Source organism: Maniola jurtina, chromosome 18 (assembly GCF_905333055.1).
Source record: "Maniola jurtina chromosome 18, ilManJurt1.1, whole genome shotgun sequence".
NCBI lineage: Eukaryota > Metazoa > Arthropoda > Insecta > Lepidoptera > Nymphalidae > Maniola > Maniola jurtina.
In genome coordinates, this window is record NC_060046.1 from 11,363,956 (window position 1) to 11,390,715 (window position 26,760).

The 26,760-nt window shown below is 35.0% G+C and overlaps 2 protein-coding genes and 1 long non-coding RNA gene across 3 annotated transcripts; 2 read left to right on the forward strand and 1 right to left on the reverse strand.

Moving 5' to 3' along the window:
• Nucleotides 1-3,563: 3,563 nt before the first annotated feature.
• LOC123874393 lies at nucleotides 3,564-5,123 on the forward strand. The gene is made up of 2 exons (XR_006797905.1): nucleotides 3,564-4,245; nucleotides 4,986-5,123. It is a non-coding gene; the product is annotated as an uncharacterized LOC123874393 (long non-coding RNA).
• Nucleotides 5,124-10,579: 5,456 nt separating this feature from the next.
• On the reverse strand, nucleotides 10,580-13,065 carry LOC123874377. The gene is made up of 2 exons (XM_045919678.1): nucleotides 12,609-13,065; nucleotides 10,580-12,522 (listed from the first exon to the last, which is right to left on the reverse strand). The coding sequence occupies exons 1-2, from the start codon at nucleotides 12,735-12,737 to the stop codon at nucleotides 10,939-10,941; spliced, it is 1,713 nt and encodes a 570-aa protein (XP_045775634.1). The 5' UTR covers nucleotides 12,738-13,065; the 3' UTR covers nucleotides 10,580-10,938.
• A 2,892-nt stretch (nucleotides 13,066-15,957) lies between these two features.
• LOC123874264 lies at nucleotides 15,958-23,380 on the forward strand. Its single transcript, XM_045919511.1, has 10 exons — nucleotides 15,958-16,058; nucleotides 16,227-16,655; nucleotides 17,146-17,305; nucleotides 17,596-17,659; nucleotides 18,880-19,033; nucleotides 19,372-19,500; nucleotides 20,413-21,336; nucleotides 21,827-21,962; nucleotides 22,384-22,430; nucleotides 22,978-23,380. The coding sequence occupies exons 2-9, from the start codon at nucleotides 16,260-16,262 to the stop codon at nucleotides 22,407-22,409; spliced, it is 1,989 nt and encodes a 662-aa protein (XP_045775467.1). The 5' UTR covers nucleotides 15,958-16,058; nucleotides 16,227-16,259; the 3' UTR covers nucleotides 22,410-22,430; nucleotides 22,978-23,380.
• Nucleotides 23,381-26,760: the final 3,380 nt, after the last annotated feature.

Consider the following 26,760-nt stretch of genomic DNA (forward strand, 5'->3'; position numbering starts at 1 on the left):
CTGCGACGTATCCTAATGTATGGAAAATTTCTAAAGTTACGCCTATCCCCAAGCAGAGCTCCAACAACAATATTGACAATTTTAGACCAATTGCCGTGCTTTCAGTCTTCGCAAAGCTTTTCGAAACCGCTATTAACAACCAAATTAGACAGCAAACTCAAATATACATGTCTAATTGCCAACACGGTTTTCGAGCCAGTCGGTCTACTTTGACAAACCATATAAATTTTGTTGACTATGCTTTGGCTGAAATGGATGCTGGTAGACAAGTCGATGTTGCATATTTCGATTTCAAAAAAGCGTTTGACCGCGTGGAAACGTCTGTACTTATGCAAAAGCTATCAAATATAGGGTTTACTCCTAAACTTTTGAACTTTTTTCAAAATTATTTTACGAACAGACAACAATATGTTCAATTGGCAAGATATAGATCAGACTACTACCCAACACATTCTGGAGTGAGTCAAGGCAGTACCTTGGGACCTACCTTGTTCTTGATTATGATTAACGACTTGCCTGACGTCGTAAAAAAGGCAAAATGTTTAATGTTTGCTGACGACCTAAAACTGTTTCTAAGCATAGAGGATGTAAAGGATGTAAACTTACTCCAGCAGGACATAAACAATGTAGTTGTATGGGCAAAGAATAATTTATTGGAATTTAATATTTCTAAATGTAAGATCATGACGCTATCACATAAAACTAACAATATCATCGTGGACTATAAGATATCTGGCGAATCACTTGAAAGGGTTACACAAATCCGAGATCTAGGCTTAACGGTTGATGTGAAACTTAGTTTTAATGACCATATAGATAAAATATGTAAGGAGGCCCATAAGCTTTTAGGATTTGTTATGCGACAGAGTAAGCGTTTCACCAATCCGCTAGTATGTGTTACCTTATTTAATGCTTATGTCCGCAGCAAGTTGGAGTACAACTCTGTAGTCTGGAGCCCACTCAGTGCTAGTCATATACTTACCATTGAGAGGGTCCAGCGAAAATTCGCGCGTGGTTTATACAAAAAAATGTACGGATACTATCCATATCTGTACCCTTCCTTATTCGTCTCGGGTATGGTGGGTCTAGACTCTCTGGAGTTAAGACGAAAGAGAGCTACTCTCATCCATTACTACCTACTTATGAACAATAAGGTGGATAATCCGGACACATTGTCGCGTTGTGCGTTGGCGGTACGGGCGCCGGACAAGCCGCTCCGGTCATGCCGGAAGTGGCCTTTCTTTGCGCTCGAGTCGTCCCGCACGCGGTATGCTCAAAGTGCGCCAACCTCCCGCGCACTTTCCGCGCTAAATCAATTGATTGCTCAGCACCAGAGCCTAGATTTGTTCAACATTAATATCAATAGTTTTATGTTATGTATAGAATAGTAGTAATAGAAAATATTTGTTAATAATTAATTATAATATAATCATTAATCATGACTTGCAATGCGGTTTGGCATTTGCTTGCTGTTAGCATTGTAAGAATCTGAAAATAAATAAATAAATAAATAAATAAATAAAATAAATTGCATACAGCCAAGTACGAAATCGGTCGGGGTCTTTTTCAGGATTAGGAAAACGATGTAATATTGTTCCATCCAATCCTATAACAAACAATGAATATTCCACTATTGAGTATTTTATACCAATATATAAAAAACATAACTTACACCAGTGCCCTGTTTATCAAACGTTACAAGTCTACAAGCTCACAAATGATATCTACCGCATTATCTGTCGGTAAAATAGAAGGTATGGTAGAATTAGTTGTTATTTAAGTCAATGTTTAAAAATAAAACTTTTTTCAAAGACATATTGCAAATTTAAATAACCTCTTGTAAAACCTATTTTATTAGTTTTATGAATTATGATTAGAAATTTAACCATCTTTTCTGCAGATCTATAATTTGGCAAACATAGATGGTTTATTGAAGACCCATGTTAATACCTAACCTATGGTACTGTTTTATATGAGATCTTTTAGAGATAAAGAACATAGCAGTGAATCATTCATGCCATTCATTGATTTTGTTACTTGCACGAAGTTTTTGTCGAGAAATAAGAAAATAAACACAACTCTAATGTTATAAATCTTTTCATGTTGCATAGATTTAGTTAACAGAAGCTCTTAAATTTTTTCGTAACAAGTTACAAGCTACAAAGGCATTTATGGCTTTTTCGTACAAAACGAGACAGAACTTTTGTAATGCAAGGTTTATAATGTTTGATAAACAGGGGGCCTATCGGCTAAAAATGTATCAATCATTAAAGGACAGCATCAATGTCAAAACATGGTATTTAGCCAATGGGATTGGTCAAAAACCATGTTTTAACATTGATGCTGTCCTTTAATGATTGATATATTTTTAGCCGATAGGCCCCCGTGTCATGCTTCACATTTTATGGGTACAAATTGTATGCATTTCTTATAATATTTCTAGAATACTTGTTTCGACTTCGGTCCCTAAAGTCTCTGCCATAAACTACCACTAACATTCACTTCATATGTAATCGTATTATAATTAGTAAAATAACATGAAATTGTAATAGTTGTGAAAAATATTTTACTTACGTGTGTTGCTGCAGTTCGGTACACAGCATTTTCTATCAAGCGGCATCGTCGAAAGTAACCAAATCGAAATGAGAATCAGAGTCCAAAAAAGATAGCGTGGGTCAACAATAGAAAACAGATCCGTCGGTGTCCAGGTAAAGCTTAGTCGCATAAAATTAAACATAAACGCATTAAAAACACACTAATTTCTCCAACAGACGAATAACGAATGATTTTTTTTTAAATCGAGTGACAAGACGTGTCATTTAACAATGACCACTAGTGAAACGAAACGTAACAAGTTAACATGCATTAAATTCAAATTATAAGGTAATTATTAAAAATAGTAATAACTAACTTTATTTATTAAAAAATTTAATAATTTTTAAATGTAATAATTTTTACAGTCAAAATTGTCTATTTAATAGATATCATTTTCTGTCTTTTATTAACGACAAAGCTGCGTGAAATGAAACATGTAACGACTCTAGAGAAAAGGGATGCCAGCATAAAAAAATCTTCGGTATTGCCACTACAAATATTGTTGGCGCTCCCTATCGGTTGATGTACGAACTATATCAGTTCATACTTCCATAGTTTTGTTCGAAGCGAAAGCACCGTGCTCCAGAGACTCGATTCCAGGGCCGGCTATCCTACGGTATTTCAAATATGCTTAGGTACATCGCAAGTACATGTCTTCTATCTCACATAATTAGTATGGGTAGACATTAAGCTTCTCGCTTCACTACCACAGCTATATTTTACGCACACGTTTGAAATTTTTTATTACTATATGTATTATAGTTATATGGAATGGTCGCACGAGGAGTGTGACCAGCTAAGGGTTTTACCCTAAAGGTGGAAGAAAAACGAGCTTAGATTTTTATAGAAAAAAGTATAATATTTTATTGGATTTAACTTTAAATTTCATGTTGCCAAAATTAAAGGTTTTTAAGAATCATAAAGCAAATTTAAGTAAAATAATATATTTAGGTTTGAAATTACAGTGATATAACATGATAACCATTTTTTGAATAAAGTAATATAAAACAGAGTAGCAGTAACATACAAAATATAAAAATGTTCAATGTCGTTCATTGGATTTCTCATTTCAATAGGTACGATTAAAAATCTGAATTTGGGGGAAATAAAATCAAATGTCGACAACACTGTTGATAAAACAAAAATCAATAAAAATGGCGTAACGTAGAAATCAATAAAATACGAAAACTTTTTAGCCAATTTAAATCACTGTTTCATATGTTTTTCTTAGAAATTTATCGTCTTTTTTTCTTAAATTGAGTATACTTGTTTTGTATACACTCGTATAAAGAATCAGTGAGCGCTAATAACCATAACCGCGATTGAGAAATGTATTCCTTGGTTTGGACTTGCATTTTGCGTTTTCACGAAGATCAAAGGAAAGGTGGCCCACATCTAGCGAATGCCGAAGATGCACCAAACATCTTCTGGGGGTTCTGGGGACTTCTGGGGGTGTTCTTACTGTGAAGGCGATAAGGGCATGTAAAACAACCTCCAAGTGCAAGCTGCTGGAAAAACTACCTCAGGAGAGTGGCTGGACGAGAACGACTGGATGGAAAAGGCTAAAGGGACTCTCATACATGCATGCAGTATGATAACTATATAAGACTGCAATTACGGAGGTGGAAAGCATAGTTTTGTCATCACAGAGTAAGTATTACTAGATGATGCCCGCGACTTTGTTCGCGTGACTTAGATTTTTTAAATCCCATGGGAACTCTTTCATTTTCTGGGATGAAAATTAGTATCCTATGTCTCCTCCAGGATACAAGCTATTTCAGTGCCAAATAGATGATGCCTGTGACTTCATCCACGTGGAATTAGATTTTTAAGAACTCTTTAATTTCATGGAACAAGAAATAGCCTGCATCCATCTCCGAGATGCAAGCTATCACCACTAAATTTCGTCAAAATTGGTTAAATGGATAGGCTGTGAAAAGTTACAGTTACACTTTCACGTTCATAATATTGGTATGGATTAATTTCAGATGAATTTCTTCATTAAACATGCCAAATCCAAATATATCCATTATACCAAATAAACAGGGATATTCTCACTGATGAGTGGCTAAAAATGTTCATTATGTTGTTCATTGTGAAGTGTGAACTCTTTAATACACTTCAAAGCTTCCTATAAAATAAACACTTTGATACTCATGACTTTGTTTCGGTTTTTCAAAATTCCTATCTATGAGATGGATACTCTTTAATTTTCTAGGATAAAAAGCATGGCTCTTAAAATGCCTATCTGTGTCTCCAGATGCAAGCTGTTTCTCTGTGGGATTTCTCCAAATCTGGTTCTTTTGTTGAGCTAAAAAAGAAAATTTACTCTATTAATGAATGATAATATAATTTACCATTTACTTTATGTTTCTGCCTTAACTTTCCAGAATAAGGAGTTGGTCATCTGAATTGGTGTTTACACTGGGAACACAGTGAAATCCTGCACCTGAGGTGCTGTGTGAGAAGCTACAAAACTGAAAAAGAAACATGTTGGAACTATACCAGGCATTCCTGAACAAATTGAGGCAAGTAAAACAGTGGTTTATTAAATATCATACCATATATCTATACATATAAAAATCACTGACTGACTGACTTATCAATGCACAGCTCAAACTACTTGACGGATGGGGCTGAATTTTGGTATGCAAATAGTCATTACGGTAGACGTAGCTAAGAAGGGATTTTTGAAAATTCAACCCATAAGGGGTTTGAAATTTGTATAGTCCACACGGAAGGTGGAGAACCGTGTTTGGTGGCCCACTCTTGGAAAGGCCTATGCCCAGCAGTGAACGCATACAGGCTGATGGAATTGAATGTCATAGACTAAGGATTAAATACACAAACTTGGCTGATTTCTGTTTTTATACAATGTGCAGACTATATTCATACACCTCATATTAAGAACCTGTACTACTTATTTTACATTCACTATACAAGCTTACACCCGTCATTTTGTCTGTAGAAAAACAATAATGGCTTTATTTAGACTTTATTTAATTTTCCAGTATATATAGTATGGTATCCATCTTCAGGATGCAAGCTATCTTTCTGGTAAACATCTAAATTGGTTTTATTGTTAAGCTATGAAAAAGTGACATGCATAGGTAGCTAATTACAATTTTAGTAAAGATCTCTAACATTTTGAAAATAAAATATAGCCTATGTCACTCATGAATTGCTCAGCTTTCTACTGGTCTAAGAATTTTAAAAATCGGTTCAGCAGTTTCAGATGTCAGATGCACATGAAGATCTTTTTTATTTATTTGTTTTTTATAGCAATTCCATAAATACTTTCCTTAAATCTAACATCCATACTAATATTATAATTGCGAAAGTGTGTCTGTCTGTCTGTCTATCTGTCTGTCTGTCTGTCTGTCTGTCTGCTACTTTTTCACGGCCCAACAGTTAAACCGATTCTGACGAAATTTGGTATAGGGTTAGCTTATATCCCGGGGACGGACACAGGCTACTTTTTATCCCGGAAAATCAAAGAGTTCCCACGGGATTCTTAAAAACCTATCCGCTGTACGATTTGTATGAAATTTGGTACTAAGGTAGCTTGCGTCCCTGTAATTGACATAGGCAACTTTTTATCCCGGAAAATCAACCAGTTCCCACGGGATCTTTGAAAACCTAAATCCACGCGGACGAAGTCGCGGGCATCCTCTAGTTTGGAACAAAATACTATGATTGTACATGGTAGTATTATAGATACCCAGTTTTGGGTGTTGCAATTTGGTCTGTGCAGCGGGCCCTAGCAGGTAGACCCATATTTTTATTTATATTATATTTAAGTCATTAAGAAGATCATTTATGGCATACATAGGCTGCACTAAAAGTATCGGGAATGGAATATTTCCACCGTCCCTGTCATATTAAAATCTTTTTAATTGAAAACTCCTTGGTTTTAAAAATCGAATACCATTTATTTATTTAAAAAAAGATTCTCGGTCTTGTCACAAGGTCTTTTCAAACTTGTCTAGTCGTTGAGAAAATGGAATTGACTCGAGAAAATTCTAGAGCGATGATTTATTACGACTTTCGAAGTGGTTTAACACAAAAACAGTGTGTTGACCGGATGATTTCTGCATTTGGTGATGAAGCCCCATCTAAAACCACAATTTATCGCTGGTTTGCTGAATGTCAACGTGGACGTGTCAAGCTCAGTGATGATCCCCGTTAAGGTCGTCCAAAAATCTGCAGTCACCCAAGAAAACGTTGATGCTGTGCGTAAGCTGATTGAGGAAGATCGACATGTGACATACCGCGAGATTCAGGCAACTTTAGACATTGGCATGAGTCAAATACAAATAATCTTGCATGAACAGTTAGGTGTAAAAAAGTTGTTTTCCCGATGGATACCGCATTTGCTCTGTGAAGAGCAAAAAGCGGCTCGCGTTACTTGGTGCGTCAGAACTCTCGAAAGATTCCACGCAGGATGCTGTGTACAACATCGTATTAGGTGACGAATCCTGGATATACGCGTACGAACCCGAAACAAAAAACCAGTCACGAGTTTGGGTGTTCGAAAATGAGTTAAAGGCAACAAAAATCGTTCGTTCACGAAGTGTTGCAAAAAAAATGGTGGCCACGTTTGTCTCCAAAACCGGCCATGTTGCGACTATTCCTCTTGAGGGACAAAGAACGGTTAATGCAGAATGGTATGCTAGCATTTGTTTGCCACAGGTCGTTTCTGAACTCCGTAAAGAGAACTGCAACCGCCGCATCATCCTCCATCACGACAATGCGAGTTCTCACACCGCGCACAGAACAAAAGAGTTTTTAGAGCAAGGAAACATAGAATTATTAAGGGGCGTCTAAACGGGATATATTTTACGACAATTTGTGGCTGCAATACTGTGGCCGGCAACATTGCTAGCAATACCAGCCACACTATGCAATATTTTAAGGATGGCCCGGCATTATAGCCACATATTTTTTGGTATGTCAAAATATTTTTATGTGTAGCCGGCGTGTGGCCGAACGATCGCCTCGCAATCGAAAATACTGCAATATATCCTGGGCCATCTATGTTGTTGTTCTGTTTTACTGTATATGCGCGTCCCTTTCTCCCTGCGACGTGAAGTACTTTGCGTATCACTTTCTGCGCGTAGTCACAGGTATTGCATTCCTCATGTATGTATGTATCTTGCTTTTGTATGTTTGGTCCAATTCTGTTCACAAGAAATTCGAAGTCGCTCTTAGACATTCTTGTACATTTTTAAATAAGTATTTATCCAGCATTAATTCCTTGTCTACGGAATCCAAAGTGTCACGCCTACTTAGGTAGGGTCGAATCCACATTCGTGTCCTTTTTTTTTTCGTTTTTCTCAATGACTTCTATGGTAGTATACATAGAAGTCATTGGTTTTTCTGCCAAAACAATGTAAGCGGCTGCGATGAGCGTCATTTCGTCGGCCATTGTTGCTGGATTGTGTGGCTCATTAAAGGGTTCTGAATCAAAGGCCATACTATTGTAGCCATATTGCAACATGTTACCTGCAATTGATTGCTCAGCCATAAAATGCACTAAAATGTTTTTTTGATGGCTGGGCAATGTTTGCCAATAATTGCAACCACAAATTGTCGTAAAATATAGCCCGTTTAGACGCCCCTTTAGACCATCCGCCATACAGCCCCGACCTAAGCCCTAATGATTTCTGTACTTTCCCTAAAATAAAGAATACATTGCGTGGTCAGAGATTTTCATCACCTGAAGAAGCTGTGGACGCCTACAAAACGGCCATTTTGGAGACCCCAACTTCCGAATGGAATGGTTGCTTCAATGATTGGTTCCATGATATGGAAAAATGTGTCAAATTTCGCGGAGAATACTTCGAAAAGCAATAAATACATGTTTTAAATAGAAATGTTGTGTCACTTCCTTGATTCCCGAAATTTTCAGTGCCGCCCTCGTAATAGCACTTTTTCTAAAAAAAAGTTTACCAGTCTCCTTCGCAGTGGCAATGATGGGTTGAATGTTTATTATTATATTATAAATGGCAAAAAAGTATATCATAATATGTGTGATGTTCCACATCTACTAAAATGTCATTTAAACAATTTCAGAAAAAGGACCTAATCATCGGTAATCGCCGTGCTATTTGCGTGTCAGATCATTGAAAAAATATATGCGGTAGGTGGGATTGGTGGCACTGTAAGGAATACTCGACTAACAGATAGACATTTGAAACCAAATTCTGTCGATAATATGAAGGCAAGTAAAGACATCTTACCATACCAAACTGAAGTTTTACAAACATTTTATGAAGAAACAGGTGTGAGCACCCAAAAGTATTTAGCATTGCAACGACTCGTATCAATTTTTAGGGTTCCGTACGTGAAGGGTGCCAATGAGACTCTATTACTAAGCCTCCGCTGTCCGTCCACCTGTCCGTCCGTTTGTCTGTATGTCTGTTTTTCAGCGTGCTAAATAGTGTTATATCTTGTGCGATGGTATGGAACCTTTTGTGTGCGAGTCCAACTCACACTTGACCGATTTTTATTTTGGCTTATTACACATTGCCCCTCCAAGTAGGACAAAGTAGATTGTATAACATTTTAAAGTTCAATTTGTCCCACTAATTATTGGTTTGACCAATTGGTGCATAAAATAGCGGCACCAGTGGCACTATTTTTAAGGCCCAGCCCAAAAATTTCTTGAATTATGTCCTTGATATAAGGATAAAGTAAAGGATGCATTTATTTTAATTCATTTAGGTTCTCTATTTTTAGGGTTCCATATCTCCAAAGAAAAAAGGAATCCTTATACTTCGTTTTCTGTCTGTCTATCTGTGTCTCTATCAAGACAAGGGAATCAAAGCTCTTGAGATACTTCCCGTATATAATCCATGACATTTGGTAGCTAGCAATGTCCTAATAGCACAATAATTAATAAAGGGAAAAATCCGAAATCATGAATTTGTGGTTACATCACATATCTAATCAAAGTCAAAGATTATCATGAAATGTTGTGATTTATGTCTCATAATATTATAACTAACAATTTGCTCGAATTTGTGTAATTCATTGATAATTCATTTTACCTTTCAGGTCAAGCTTGCTGTAAGAGTCTTTAGCAGAGAGGTGGCCCTCACTGTGTCAATGCGGATAAAGACATACATGGACATTTTAACAATTGACGATGATTGTACGATACCTGTAAACGTCGATGATGGCATTTTCATTACAGAGATAATTTTATTTATAAATAATTTATTCGATAGCTTAAACGGTTGTGGTCATTCTAAAAGTGGTTTTAAGAACGCATTGTCCGGAAAATTGCAACCATTTAGCGTTTTGGAATGGTGACGAATTTAGTTAGTCAGGCTTTAGGTATAAAAAATCCGGTCAAGTGCGAGTTGGACTCACCCACGAAGGTTTCCATATCATTATACAAGATATTTTAACCAGTGTGCATTGTGGCACAGTTGCCACAATGCAAGTTAATGGCAACAGCGCCATCTATATCTGATTTAGTAAACTTAATTTTTTTGTGAATTTGTAAACTGATCATGATTTTCTAAATCCACATAAATAGATTTTGAAAATTTTTGTTTCATACATTTTACTAGAATATATTTTGGTTAATGTAGTTTAATGGAAAAGATTTACATTTGTCGAGGGTTTCATACCTCAAAAGGAAAACAGGAACCTATAAAGGATCACTTCGTTGTCTGTCTGTCCGCCCCCCGTGTCTGCCATTTTGGGGGAATCAAAATAGGAATCATGACATTTGGCTGGTGGCAATGTCTTATAGCACAATTGAACGAAAAAATTTGAAAACCGTGAACTTATGGTTACATCACAAAAAAATTAAAGATTTGTGTTCCCAATCAAATAATTAGTTTAACTAAATCACATTCGTCATTAATTTGCACATTTTTATTACACTGGTTTGAGATTTCTTGTACGATCGTGCGGAACCCTTCTGTGCGAATCCGACTCTCACTTGAATGGTATTTTTAGAATCAAGTACAATTGAGGCATGGAATCAACATTTGGGCTAAGTGCCAAAATACATTTTGATGATAAATAAAATAAAACTGTATTTATTATGGATCAACATTTATTAAGACACATTATTATGTGCAAATGATTACAAATAATACTGTTTATTCACACACCTGTTAAGTATACTAATTTAAAAAACATTTATTTCAAAAAAGACATTATTTAAAAACTAATTTAGAAATGGGTCAAAATGCAAGGTTTTTGTAATTTATAAGGACTTAAGTGCCAATACAGTTTTATTATCATTGGGGCTAAGTGCCATATTAGAATTTTTTTTGTTTATGTTTGTTTTAATTAATAAATGCAATTTTTCCAGGTTTTTTTTTAATGATCAGCACACAAATTCCTGTAGAATTCTTGGCAGTTGTCTGGCAAGTATTCGATCATACTTTCTAGATCCCTCATTTTTTCTTTGCTTATTGTGTTGTGAGTCAAAAGTCTATGTAACTCCACATTTTTTAAATCTGAAATAGATTTTCCTCTTTTGAAAACATTAACTACCTTCCATGGTTCTATGTCTGTGAAATTTTGTTTTATGAGAACTTCACCTGGCTTATCTTTCGTTACTAGCAACCTTGATGCTGTTGAAATATTCAACTTTTTTGTCACAATTATGTCATCTGCAGCAGCTTGGAAGTTGAAAAAACATTCACTTGTCATATCAAGAACTTGGAAAGGTTGTGATGTATTTTTCGCACCGGTAATCACTTTTTTTAGGTCTTCAGGAACATAACTTTTCATAACCTTTTTTCTTTTTTCTATAATTCCGAAATCCCTGTCGCACTGTAAGAAACTGTGGCCTGTTATAAGAAATTTTTGTTCGATTGATTGGAAGTGACCATTTGCTACTAAAAACATCAATAGGAACAGAATCATTCTGTTTTTATTTTGGCCGGCACAGTTATCGCACCAAATTATCAGATGGTCTTTGTTTGTATTTCTTTTATTTACAAAACTCAAAAGGCATGATGCTATTTCATTGCCTCCTCTGCTACAGATTCCTTCGTGCCAAAGACACATGTAAGAGTTCCCAATATCAGCTACATTGATGCACAAGTTATAACAGCTAAGCTGGCGTTTGTAGAACATTTCTGAGTGTGTTAATGTAGGTACAAACAGCACCTGCTGAAGATCAATGGCTATTGTCATAGTATTGCTGCCTGGCAGTTGAGATTGCTCCCTATCTGTGGCCATAATCTGCCGAGATGATTCAGCTTTTCGATGATGTAATTCCAAAGTAGCTTTTGCGGACCGACTTTGTGCATTTTGAGATCGCACTACTGCAGATAAGCGATCACAAACTTTACACGTATCTGTTCTGGGCCTCTTGAACTTTAAATCAGGAAAATATCTCCGAAATACTTTTCTGTAAAATTTATATGTTACTTGTTTACCAGGGTGCAGTTCATTAAAGGCTTTATAACATCTATGTATGTTTAAATCAGGGCTAAGGTATTCTTTTGTGCTTTTTGCTCTTGTGTAATGGCTTTCATCCCTGGGGAACATATTAATATGTTCTTTAACTCTAAGCACATCCTCTTCCGTATACTTTAAACTTTTATGTGAAGTTCTATTATCACGAAAAGACGTATCACCATGTTTTTTTTTGTTTATCAATGTCTCTATTTCTTTTTTAGTAATTGCAAAAATGTCTGAAAATGTTTTCTTGCATACTGGTATTAGTGTACCATCACCTTTAGGCACAACATATGTAATGGTCGTTTGTCGTCTGCTATCAGATGGTACGGTATAATTACCATGTCGACGACGCTTAATATTATGCAATTGAAGCAAACCCATCAAATACGTTCTCTGTGTTTTTAAGTCTTCACGGTAGAACTTTTCAAATAAACTCAACTTCATGTCATGATCTAATTTGTGGCACTGATTTTTACATTTGCATATTTTCTGTAACATAAATATTTATTTAGCGTTGTTGTAAAATCAACTCAAAATGAAACAATAATAAACTACATGGTTACTGAGATACTAACCTCCATAGTCGGTGGCATTTTCGCCGGTATCACTTTTCCTTTCCTGTTCATATAACTTTTTCCCTGTACCTTCAACGATTTTCTTATTATAGTTTTATTTTTTGTTCTTTGTTTTGTGTTATCGTCCATTTTGAGATGCAAATTATTTCAAAGAAACAATAACGCCCATGAAATGACCATTGAACGAATCAACGAATGTTATTTTGACAATTTTGACATTGACATTTCTATGATCGGATACACGCACGACCCATTTGTAAAGAAACAACATTTGGCACTTACTCGTAACGCCATCTACCAAAAACTCTCAAAACTACAATAAATTTTACTGGGCACTTTGCACCTTTGTAACGGAATGGCTAACTAATGTAGCACATTTGACAGGCAAAATTCCAACTTTGATTTTTTTGGCACTTAACCCAAATGTTGATTCCATGCCTCAATTATTATTGTTGAAAACATGACTACATCTATACTATCTATACTAATAAATAAAATTGGAGTGTCTGTCTGTAATTTCGAAATAACTACCACATATTAAGGTCATATGGTTATTTGAACGATACCATAACTGAATCACACGTTTTTAAAATTTTTGTCTGTCTGTCTGTCTGTCTGTCTGTTTGAAAAGGCTAATCTTCGGAACGGCTGAACCGATTTTAACGGGATTTTCACATACAAGTAGAGAATTGACCAGGGTGTAACATAGGCTACTTTTTTAACCGACTTTCAAGAAGAGAGTTGTGTTTTTTACCTATGTACACCAAAATCTCCGAGATTTCTGAACCGCTTTGCGTCATTTCTTTTTTAATCGATAGAGGAACTTTGCAACATTATTTCATAAAAAATTTGGATTCCAACTCCTCAATCCTGATGCTGCAAGGGATCTGACCAATCCACGCGGGCGAAGCTGCGGGCATCAGCTAGTAACTGAATAATAATGACATACTTTTGTGTCATAAGACACAAAAGTATGTCATAAGACACAAAAGTATGTCATAAGTATGAGATAAGTCATGTTGTTATGCAAATTTCTTGTATTATCTGGTTTTGTATTGTATTTCCTGACAATGTAAATTTTATTACTTAAATCGGTTGATACTTGACCTCAGTAACTTTAAATGAATAATATCTTTATGAAGACTGCGATAATTTGGCATTTGCGTCTTGTATAATTCGTCCAAGACGTTCGATTGTGTTAAACATAAAACGCTGGTCAGAAAACTACAATTATTACACTTATAGCAATTCATTTTATGATATTTAATTGTTATACAGTTTATAATAATCTCTCAAAACAACGTTTTGGAGATGTATCTTGAAATCTAAAGTTTTTATTTTCTAAAAAAAAGATAATGATAAAAAAATAGTATGAATAAATTGCTCTGACTAGTTTTAAGTGTGATTGTGAGATGGTAGTAACAAAAAAATACCCAGCTGAGTTTGTTGTGGTGCATTGGAACCCTACGAAGGTTTAGTTTAGGTACTTTAAGGGCCGGCGCACATATGGCGGAGCGCAGCGCAGAGCATTTTTCACAGTCAAAGTATTATCGACTTTGTCCTCATTGAAATAATATCTAAATTTAATTGTGCATCCGTGCGGATACTTGCGCAGTCCCGCGCGTGCTCGCGCATTCTATGGTAGAAATTCGCGTAATGTGTCACGCGAATAGAAAACTTCGCGGGCATGCTCTGCGCTGAACTCCGCCGCACTCCGCCATGTGTGCGCCGGCCCTTAAGGGCATGAGACGGGTCTGCCCGCGAAATTCAAATTTAATTTGATTTTTCGCAATTTGTAAACTAATACAACAACCTAGGCTTATGGCATTTTAATTGCTCCAATGGCAGTAGCATCCTCACAGGTTTATATAAAAACCTTTACTTGAAAGGGTTCAGTTTAAGAAATTAGCTCTAGTATCGTCGACTAATTTGTGAGTTATAGTGGATACTAGAGCTAATTTCTTAAACTGGACCCTTTCAAGTGAAGATTTTTAAATAAATAGGTGGGGATGATACTGTTATTGTCGCAAATAGAATGCCATAAGCCTACGTTGTCGTATTAGTTTACAAATTGCGAAAAACCAAATTAAATTTGAATTTCGCGGGCAGACCCGTCGCATCCACCTTAATTTTTAAGCGTGCTAATATTTATCACCATCACGTCATTGAACCAAAAATAGTTAATAAGATTTTTAAATCGTTAATAAATTATTTAAATGATTTCATTTCGTTTTATTTTTGTTGACCAAAAAAAGTTGAATAAATCGGTTATTTGCCGAAAATCGGTAAATAAAAACCGATATTTTTACGATAAAGTGCGACACTATATTTAATTTACGATTCATTACGATTTTCGAGGCTCATCCCTAAAATTACTAGGCTGTCATGACGTCATCGTGACGTTTTGCTGCAACCGTTTACATCTATATTATATTGTGGGAAAGAGACGTGTAATGTATAGTGTTAAATTGCCATAAGAGGGTGAAATAGAAAGACCATGATACAAAGAAAGTTTATTATAGATAGATATTGATTTTTTCTATATATATAATCCGATATTATCGGTATGTATAGTACTCGCTACTAATCATAAACAGATCTATGGAACTTCGTCGTCTATCTCCGGATTCGTGGTCTGTGCTCGATTCGACTGTCGCAGTCACCTCTGGCTCTGATTGGCCAACACTCGCTCACTATTGGTTACAAAGTATTGTTGCAACAAGAACAGTATAAATTCAGCCAATCACAACAATTGTGTAGGACGGATTTTGTAGTCTGTGATATTATACCACAGACTAAATAACTTTTTACTTTTATAACTAGCTTTAAGGCTCTGAACACTACTAGCTTTTTGAGCCTGACTAAATGAATATTGGTCCTAAATCCAAGAATATACGCAATTCAAAGATAGGTTTTATGGTTAAATCTACTTTCAATTTTCATTCTGTTGCACTGTGTTGCACACAATGTTGCACAGATTAACTTTTTTTGGTAAAACCTACATAGTATTAGGTTTAAAATAGATTGTAAATAAATAACTAACATAATAAAATATGTTCGTTGTTTAAGATGTTCAGTCCAATACAAATAAGTTATTTTAAATCGTGGCTTGTGCGCAGCCAGCTTCGCGATAGTTCGTGTGCCAGAAGCGAATATGTCCAACCTGTAAGCTGCGGTGCGGTTTTTTTATATTAACTAGGCTGCGACTGATTAAAGGGTAGTAGGCAGCTAGAATCCAGAGCCGTCAAGCCACTGAAAAAAAATTTTTTTTCACGGCTCTGGGTTCTGAGCAGAGAAACAGGCCACACCAGGCGCTGTGTCAGTGTCAAATCTGACAGAGTTTTGGCCTGTGAATCTGTGATTGTTGTTTAGATTGGTTTAGATTTAGAGTTTTTCAATTTGCAGGTCAAGAGATCTACTATTTCCCTGTAAAAGAAAAAGGAAAAATAAGTAATTTTTCTAATAATTACTATAAAGTAGTGCTTTTCAGTAGACTGCATTGCGTATCATTATTGTACCTAGTCAGAGTGTAAACTTGTAGAGATAATCTTGTAAAGTTTGTTCTACATCGGCATATTTTCACTGTTACTGAAAAAAATAATTTTGTTACTGTTTCAGATGTGAAAGAAGTGGTAACTACGTGTTAATACTATGGATTCAAATGAAAACAATAATGATAGTGTTTCGGTGCCAGATTTGGATTCTATACACGTGAAAGTTGAGTCTGTTGAGAAGTGTGAAAACCCTGAAGCTGTGAAAGAGACAATTCACTTGAAACTCAGAAAAATTAACTCTACCTTTGAAAAGAAGTTACAGGATATACAATTAAATCACAAACGTAAGGTTGCAGAAAGTTCTGACGTAGTTATGGATAACGAGGATTCAAATGATAGTGTGAAACGTAGGAGGTACTCGGACTCTCAAAATGAAGTTGCTATGTCGAATAACTCTGAGAGTGTGGCTGAGAAACAGATATACACACTGTTGTTAACAAATTCACAAGGGAATTGGTCTTCAAAGGAAGTTATAAACTATGTTAAAGATGAAGTAAGTTAAGACAATTTTTTTAATCTGAGTTAAGTTTTTTTCTTAAACTGGCTTTACAGGTCTGGGTTCTATTCCTTTTTAGCCTCCTGAGTTGAGTGATTACAGTGCATGCAAAGCAATAAGTCTGAACATGAGACATATAACTGCACATTGTACAATAACAGATCTCATCTGGGCTTTGTATTTAATATATTTATAATTAGTCTATGAACTGCACAAACTGCCCTTTTCTTCATAATCCAGATTGGTAATCCCCAAGAAAAGCTTAAACTGGGAATTCATAATAGTCCGGTATGATGCAGTGTAGAAACTGATTAAGGGTACAGGTTTTATGAAACTTCCATAGCCAGTCTTTCCAAGTTAGCACGCTTCAATATGAGACTGCGTCATTACTTACCACCAGGAGATTGCAGTCAAAGGTGTTAGCCTCGTATCACAATAAAAAAAGTCTTCCATTTACCCGCTTAATCTAGAAGTTTATGTATTTTAGTGTGGAGTTCATATATCAAGTATCAATGACAGCAGAGAAGATAACACCAAGGAGGATTTCCAAATACGTCTTAGATTCGAAACAAAGAAACATTTGCACCAAGTTTTAAAGAAGTTGAAGGAAAAAGAAATTGAAGGAAAACTAAATGTGCAATTAATGGGTAAGATATTACTATAACAGGTAATTTAATCTGAACTAATTAATTAATGATTTTAAGGTTATTTTGTTATTTAATGATATATATTCTAGATTAAATCATGATTAATTTGATTATTTTTATTTGCCAATATCTCAACTCAGTTGCATGAATCAGTTGCAGTTATTATACTATGTATATATTGACTGCACAATGCACATTGTACAATTGACACTCATTAATACTTATAATATTAATGTGGAATATGGATGGATAATTTTAACTAAAAAGTGTACATACAATTTATTTCCTAGATTCTGTAAAAGATGAAGTGGAAAGTGATGCAGAATCTGATACAACTGTACAATTGGAACCAAAGTAAGTATGCCAAGGTCCTCATAAATAGGAGACCAACCAATGTAATTATGCTAACTCATAAATTGAGGACCTGGTGAACAAAATCGGAGGGATCCTCTTTTTAACCGACTTCCAAAAAAGGAGGAGGTTCTCAATTCGTCGGGATCTTTTTTTTTTTTTTTTTTTTTTATATATGTATGTTCCCCGATTACTCAAAGACCCCTGGACCGATTTGGAAATTTTTTTTTGTTTGAAAGGGTATATTGTGCAGGTGGTCCCATATAAATTTGGTGAAGATCTGATGAATATCTTCGGGGATGGAGAACAGAACTCCTCAATGGATAAGAGCAAATTGCTCGCGATCAGTGTAATAGCTTAGTAAACAGTAGGGTTTTAACTGGGCATAGCATATTATAGTACAGTGGGGCCACTAAAAATTGTGAAATAAAAAATTTTCAAAAGAAAAATAAAACCGACTTCAAAAACCAAAAACACTAAAAAGTAGAAAATAATTTTTGTTTAGCTACACATGTAATGTACCTAGGTATGAAGTCGGGCGAGGTTCACTCTTGGATTTCTAATTTTGTTTTAATATGCTCGCTCGACTTCATACCTAGGTACATTACATGTGTAGCTAAACAAAAATTATTTTCTACTTTTTAGTGTTTTTGGTTTTTGAAGTCGGTTTTATTTTTCTTTTGAAAATTTTTTATTTCACAATTTTAACACGATCACCATTTAATGTCAATTATGTTAAAATCGATTAAACAGATGGTATGTGAAAAGTTAGCAGACACTTTCGTATTTATAATATTAGTATAGATGTTTTATTTATCTATTTATAGATGTTTTATATATTTATTTAGGGTCTGTTTCCGGTCCCCAGCTCCTCAATTATTTTGCAATACTTTCAAAATGATTTCTGATTAGTGCAATGCGATAATGAACTCCTTATGTCTACTATTTTCAGGGTTCCGTACCTTAAGGGTGCCAACAACACCCTATTACTACTCTGCTTTTTGTCTCCGTCCGTCCGTCCGTCATCGGAATGTATCTCGTAAACCATAACAGAAAGTGTATTATTTCTATTGCCTCAATAACAACAAATAATAAAAATATCTAAATGGCCGCCATGAAAATTAATAGATGTATTTGAAAAGTGTTATTTTTTGTACGGAACCCTTCGTGTAAGAATCCGACTCGCACTTGACCGATTTTTTATAATTCAATTTTACAACAAGTGAATCAGAGAATCCACAAGCAGAAGAATCCACTGGTCCTTCCAAGCCGAAACAAAATGTGACCTCAGATTCAAATGATTACCACATAAGGGAGGACTATTTAGACTCGTTGGGTATCACACCACCTCTAACAAACTGGGTTACTGTTACCAACGTAAGTATTTACAGTATTTAATATAGTTATATGATAAAACAATTAAATAGGTAAATATTTTTTACTAAGTACTTTTAAATAGTCAAATGCATTTACCACTGGTTCAGAATGCCTTTCCTACGGAGAAGAACTAGAATAGAAATAAATTAGATTCTAAATTTAGAGTGTCTGCATCTTTTCCTTTTTAATATAGCTAAAAACTGTGTCTGTCCTTTTCATATTACATTAGGAAGAAGAGGATGCGAATACTCTAAAATTAAGTTATCTGCCACAACATCATACAAGTCTCACTTCAACCATGAAAGGGTTACTAATGTTTTTCTTTTTCAATTTGTTAGTTTAGGTGTGATAAATCGGAATTAAAAGAAGTTTTGGAGCTGGCAGGAAAAGTGTTAATTTGCTCAGTTTGTATGAACAGCACAAAATATGCAAACGTTATGTACAGCCATCCACTTGAAGCAGTGCAGGTAATATTTATTATTATTCAAACAATTTTTTTTTTCAAATCTTGACTGCAATCTCACCTGGTGGTAAGTGATGTTAGGTATATTGCATAACTAAGATGGTAGTGGGCTTTATTAAACCTATATCGTCAACGTGCCGGAACGTTGAATCGCTTGGCGGTACGGCCTTGCCGGTGGGGTGGTAACTAGCCACGGACGTACCCTCCCATTAGGTCAGACAAGAGGAAATTTAGAAATGATAAAATTTCAAGTTTCCCCTGCAAGGAACAGAACCCGGGACCTCGTACTGATAAGCCCACAGCGCTCATCACTGCGCCAGTGAAGTCGTAAAAATTATTGTTCCAGCATACAAAGCATGAACATATCTGCGGTGGTGTTTACGAGAGTAATAGTTTGTCTGTTTATGGGTTCCCTTATACATACTGAATTATCCCAATCCTAATATATTCTAATAACTAGCTGATACCCGCGACTTCGTTCGCGTGGATGTAGGTTTTTTAAAATTCCCGTGGAAACTCTTTGATTTTTCGGGATAAAAAGTAGCCTATGTGCTAATCCAGGGTATAATTCATCTCCATTCTAAATTTCAGCCCAATCCGTCCAGTAGTTTTTACGTGAAGGAGTAACAAACATACACACACATACAAACTTTCTCCTTTATAATATTATTAGTGTGATATTATAAATGTGAAAGTGTGGATGTTAATTACTCAATCACGCAAAAACTACTGGACGGATTTGACTGTGGAATGGAGATAGATTATACCCTGGATTAACACATAGGTTACTTTTTATCCCGGAAAATCAAAGAGTTCCCGCGGGATTTTGAAAAATGAAAATCCACGCGGACGAAGTCGCGGGCATTAGCTAGTGTTATTTATAAATGAATGATTAATTAATCAAATTCTCTTTCAGGCAGTATCAATGTTGAACGGTCAGCAATATTACGGCAAAAATCTCAAAGTGAAAATCAACAATACAATAGAAAACAAAACATTACTACCCAAAGGCTTGGTCGAAGTGGGCCCAGGCTTGGGCAAATACGGAAAACCTTTGCCAGATATAGGAGACCAATACAAGAAATTTCTAAAAGGAAAAACATCTAACTTAGACGCCTGTCTATTCCAATCGAGCTTTTTGAAAAAAATTGGCATTACCATAGATGAAGAAGTCGCTAAATTCGTTCGTTCGATAACTACGCCTAGTAGCCAAAATAGTCAAAATGATACAGACAGTGAAAGAAACGAATCACCCATAGACAAAGATAATATCCAAAAAAGTGAATCAGGTCCATTCAGACAAAAACCTGGCAGTAACATCCCAGTATTACGACCACAGAATAAAATTCCACCTAGACCAGTTATATTGCAGAGCTCAAATGTGCCTCCGAATCCAATGCAACAAATGCAAGGTCCCATCAGAGGTCCAATGCCATCACCTGTTATGGGCCCAAGAATACCTGGACCAATGCAAATGGGTCCAGGATCAAGACCAGGGTTTCCAATGGTCAATCCAGGCCCAATGTACCCTAGTTGTCCACCGGTACCTGGTATCGAATCTGGGAATGATCCGTCTAAAAATGTCAATGGTATGAGTGGACCTAGATTTCGAGGTCCAATGCCTGGTCCAATGAGTCCAATGCTCGGTCCCAGAGGTCCAATGGTCGGTCCCAATCGGTTCCCAGGCCCCGGTCCTATGATGGGGCCTAGGCCTGGTCCCGCGATGGGTCCACATGGACCGATGGCAATGCCGAATGGTCCCATAAGGCCGAATATGCCGTTTTGGTCTAATGTGAGAATGTTCAAAGGACCAGACCCCGTGATGGTTCAAATAACAAATGTAAGTTAATCATTTATTTACTAACTTAATTTTGTATCAATTATTATACAATTGTATTTAAAACCGGCCAAGTGCGAATCAGACTCGCCCGCCGGGGATTCCGTGCTACAGTGGTATTTTTTCGAAATTTTGCACGATAAATCAAAACTATTATGCGTAACAATAAATAAAAATCTGTTTTAGAATGTCCAGGTGGAGCCCTTTCATATGGTATAGTAATCTTACTTTGATAGTTGAAAATATTAATTCTACTTGCTCAATTTCATGACCCTAGGTCAACGGGAGCCTATAGGTTTTCTTGACAGATACGACAGACGGACGACAGACAGACGGACTGACAGACAGACAGACAACCTAGTGACCCTATAAATAAGGGTTCCGTTTTTCCTTTTGATGTACGGAACCCTAAAAATGTTCCTTCCGCTACTTAAAGGACTGTAGATAGGTTTTTGGCGATAGACTCTGATTTTAACGTAGCTTTATTCCACAGTTACCTCCAACGACCAATTTTGTGAACCTGGGCCAGAAGTTGACGGAATTGGGTCACGTTGTATTCCTAGAGTTGACGACCCCTGGATGTGCCAACGTAAGGTTTGCGAGCCCAGCTGATGTTGAGAGGTGTTTACGTATCCTTTTTAATTTGGTTTTATTTCATTTCTTAACCTTACTTTAACCAATGAAAGAAATAAGCGTCGAAATGGCATAAGTCAGGAGTTGGCCAACTCCCTTAGTGATATGGCTAACGCCCGGGAGATGTTAAAACTACTACTCAATTAGACTATTTCAATAAACAAATTTAGTGATAATATACTGTGCATACTAAAGCCCTATACATACTATACATAGTGAGGCCGGGCATATGAATATTTGTGCTCTTAGCAATAAGGCCGCCTTTGCACACAATTGTTTTTTTGTGTTTCTTCCTTTTGTGTTGTGTTCCTTTTCATGTGTTTGGGTGCAATAAAGATTTCATCTATCTATCTATCTATCCTCCATAGAGGACCTCTGTAGTGAATTTTTCATTAGTTTCCTTAACAATTATCACAGAGAATTATCGTCAAGTGATGGGATGAAATCCGGACATTGATGAAGTAGTAAGTGATTTTTTTAAACTATTTATTTAATGTAAGTATAGTTTTTTTTTGTATATAATAATCTTATGGCTGCTAATTCTTCCGCGTGATATACTTTATAGCCTACAGCACTCGGAGATTATGTAGCTATCTGTCAGTAAAAGAATTTTCGAAATCGGATTTGGTTTCGTAAATTATCCCCTAAATACATACGAATAAATTCTACCTTTTTATGATAAGAACTGTTGCCCGCAACTTCGTTCGAGTCCCGCGACCTTGAGTGACATAGGATACTTTTTATACCGGCAAATCAAACGGTTCCCGCGGGATAGCATCCTATTCTTCACACCTTTGACCTTCAATCGCGCCGTAGCAGAGCTACGCATCGATGTGATTTTTTGCATAAGTATAGTTGTGGACAAGGAGAGTGACATGGGATACTTTTTATACCGGCAAATCAAACAGTTCCCGCGGGATAGCATGCTAATTAGGATAAAGGATGATATAAAGCTATTCTTCAATAATTTATCTTTTCAAGACATTACTGAACATAATGTTTTTTTTCTAGCCAGCGATTGTTGCATTTACAAAGATCCTGTTGAAGGTAATAGTTTTCTTTTTCATATTATTTTTTCTCATTTTTATTAACATACAGTACCTACGATTTGTATATATTAATTTAATTTATTTCATTATTAGTTTAAACTAGTAAGTATAAGTTTTTTGTAATTGTATAAATATACTGACGCTTAAAGTTTACTAATTAAGTTAGTAGTTGGTTAATTTAGTTTTATATAAATTAAAAACGTGCCCAGAAGTAACGATTTACATTATGGATTAAAAATATGGAATAAGTGATTTTTACGTTAAATTTATTAATGTAATTTATTGTACGTAAAAGCCTAGGAATTTCTTACATCCACATGGTTGTATAAACTTTATAAACCAATGAAATATTTCAATTAAACATACTTATTATTTAACTAATGGTTACTAACTAATATTAGTGTTATAATACATATAAGTGTATATATATATTAATATATAAACATAAAAATTATATCTATGACCAATAATTTCTTGTTTATTAACAGATAAATATATAAAATAATTTAATGTATACATAAATATACTATAATCCTAGAATGTAATATATTATTAATTATTATTATAATAAGTTCTGCGACTTCATTCGTTTGGTATTTATGTTATTTTCAAATTGAAAGACATCTATTTCTACGTTATATCGAGACTAGTTTACCTGATCATCCGTGAAATATAAGTTATAACAAACGGATAGCCAGACAGACTGTCGTATTTATTATATTTGTCTAGATTAAAGGATAATATACAAATATTATCCTTTAAGAGGGCTCTCTCCGTCACTCGTTTCATACAATCGTAGTTCCAATTTCATTTGAATACTAAGCAACCAAAGTCCATGAAATTGTGTACACATATTCTAGAAACTAATATCTATGTCTGTGGTTTTCCAGATTTCTGTTAAAATATTCGGTTTCAAAGTTATGCGGTCTTAAAATTTTTCATACAAATCTTTGAGCCCCTGTAATTTTAAAACTACATATAAAAAAAAAAAAATCTAAAACACCACAGACACAGATATTAGTTTCTAGAATATGTCTGCAAAATTTCATGGACTTTGGTTGCTTGATATTCAAATGAAATTGGAACTACGATTGTATGAAACGAGTGACGGAAAGAGCCCTGTTAATCAACACTAATATAATAAATGCGACACATTTATATAATAAGTGCTTTTAGCTTTTAAAAGTCTATTTAAATAAAGAAGCTGAAAGAATTTGTCCTCTGATTGTAATCCATATAGATTTTTTTTATTGAAAATATTATCTAATTACTATACAAAAAATGCCCGCGTGGAATGGTGCCAATAATACTGGCTGCATTTCCGCGCTGGACAGCCAGACTAATCCTGCGCCACCAGATGAGGCTATTTTTCGCGGTGAAATGTCTCGTATTTTTTTTTTAATATAAATTAGTTTTTCCCAACAGACTATTTCAAAGTGTTAATAGGACGAAGGGTATAGGGCATTATACCCTTTAGTTTAGGATTTACATAAAGGGATATAATTAATGGTGTAAACTATAGCCCTCTTAGGATTAATGTATTCGAAAAACAGTGGCTCATAAATTAATACTTTAATGGCCGCAAAGTTAAATTACTGGACCCCTAGTATCTCTTAGTGTTCTTATAAATGAATTTCCAAAGTATGTGTACTGTGTAGTTCTCATTTTATACTGTACATTCATGTGCCAATTAATTATATTTATACATGTACATATTTTATAATAATTTCTACTAGCAGCGACGCCACGACTTCGCACGGGTGGGCTTATGTATTCTACAGATTATATTATTAACTTGACTACAGCGCCACCTATCGGATCCTAGCATAGCATGAACTATCGTCTAGATTGAAACAAAATATTATATAGTACTAGCGACCCGCTCCGGCTTCGCACGGGTGCTTTAAGGAATAATATAGGCTTTTCGTTGGTGATATAAGGAAGAATATAGGTTTTTCATTGGTGAAAGAATTTTCAAAATCGCTTCAGTAGTTTGAGATTGGGATTGCTCTGAAGACCTGTTTGACCTCATTCAACCCTTCTTTTTCTACAAGCGCACCGCACGCCACCGTAAGCAATTTTACCCTCACCACCTGGGTGCCTGGTGCACTTTGACCGCCCATTGTGATCCTTTTTTCCACGACATGCAAATTGCAAACTGTGAAATCAACTCCCCACTAAATTACAACATGGGTTTATTCAAGGGGCGGACCATAAATTCCTTAAAGGCCTGCAACGCATAGGCGGTTCCTCTGGTGCTGCAAATGTTCATGGGCGGCGGTAACCACTTAACATCAGGTGGCCCGTCTGCTCGTTCGGTCGCTACTTTTTACTAAAAAAAAAAGATATTACTTCCTACAAACAAACTTACAACTTTGATTGTAATATAAATATCTACCCAATATTATAGCTAGGTATAGCTACTATTATTATTGACATGAAATTATGTATTTTATATTATATATTATTATATTTTATCTAAGTGATTTAACTGTAAAATTAAGTATTACCTTCGGAAGATGATTATCTGCTTTTGCAACTGTACTAATTATGTTGGTTTCTGAATATCCTGCCGTGATTCTAAGACATTAAATATAATAAATAAATGAATATTCTTACCTATCTAGCTTTTCATGGAATTGGTTCTAACATTATAAAAAAGCCTATTTTTAATTGAATATAACTTTTAAGTTAATATTTTAGTAAAACTGCGCTTGTAACTAACTTGAACAGAGCTTATCCAAGCTTGTTACTGAAGATTAAGATATCATTAAGTTTTATTTAAGTTAGGAAGTAAAATTATACTTAAACCGTAATAAAACTGTAGTTTTAAGATATATTCACGTATTTGTTAAGTAATGAAAGCATACTATAAAAATATGTGGTTACTTAAATAATATCCATGTAACTCCATATTTTAAATAGGTATCTATACTAATAAATAATCTTCCTATATATTTATAAAAAATTAATGTAGTTTTTAACCGTAACCACCAATAAGGTTAACGTTTAATTTGTAGGCGCACGAAAAAGTATTTTGAATAAATATCATACTAATTAAGAATACATACTTTATGTATGTACTATTATTAATTATATTTATAATGTATGTAAAATAACACATGCTATTAAAAATAAGCGGAAGTTTATTATTTACTTATCAATCAAATAATCTTATAGAAATTACCTCTACCTTGAAGTGTTTATAGTAATTTTTGTACTAATTAATTGAAAAACTTCGTTTATATCAACTAGGAATGATTATAACAGAAGCTTTATTTTAGTTTATCACACTATAATATTATAAAGGAGAAAGTTTGTATGTGTGTGTGTGTGTGTGTGTGTGTGTGTGTTTGTGTGTATGTTTGTTACTCCTTCACGCAAAAACTACTAGACGGATTGGGCTGAAATTTAAAATGAAGATAGATTATACCCTGGATTAGCACATAGGCTACTTTTTATCCCGGAAAATCAAAGAGTTCCCACGGGAATTTTAAAAAAACCTACATCCACGCGAACGAAGTCGCGGGCATCAGCTAGTATTTGAATAACTATTAGTTTGAGTTTTGGATTTTCCATCCATTTCCCATTTCAGTTATTAATTTATTATCATGTAATAAACTAAAATTATGACGATTTTAGTTTAAGTGTGTTTAAGCGCATATGAGTTTAAACATAGGGTTATGTTTTAATTATGTAATAAATCTAAAATAAATTGATTTAATACTTTCTTGTATACATTTTT

Bases quoted from the DNA above. Each gene is read 5' to 3' on its own strand.
- LOC123874377 (XM_045919678.1), bottom strand. From the start codon at position 12,737: ATGGACGATAACACAAAACAAAGAACAAAAAATAAAACTATAATAAGA. The intron at 12,523-12,608 runs GTTAGTATCTCA...TTTATGTTACAG, and splicing joins AAATGCCACCGACTATGGAG to AAAATATGCAAATGTAAAAA.
- LOC123874264 (XM_045919511.1), top strand. From the start codon at position 16,260: ATGGATTCAAATGAAAACAATAATGATAGTGTTTCGGTGCCAGATTTG. The intron at 17,660-18,879 runs GTAAGTATGCCA...TTTTACAACAAG, and splicing joins ACTGTACAATTGGAACCAAA to TGAATCAGAGAATCCACAAG. The intron at 19,034-19,371 runs GTAAGTATTTAC...TCAATTTGTTAG, and splicing joins ACTGGGTTACTGTTACCAAC to TTTAGGTGTGATAAATCGGA.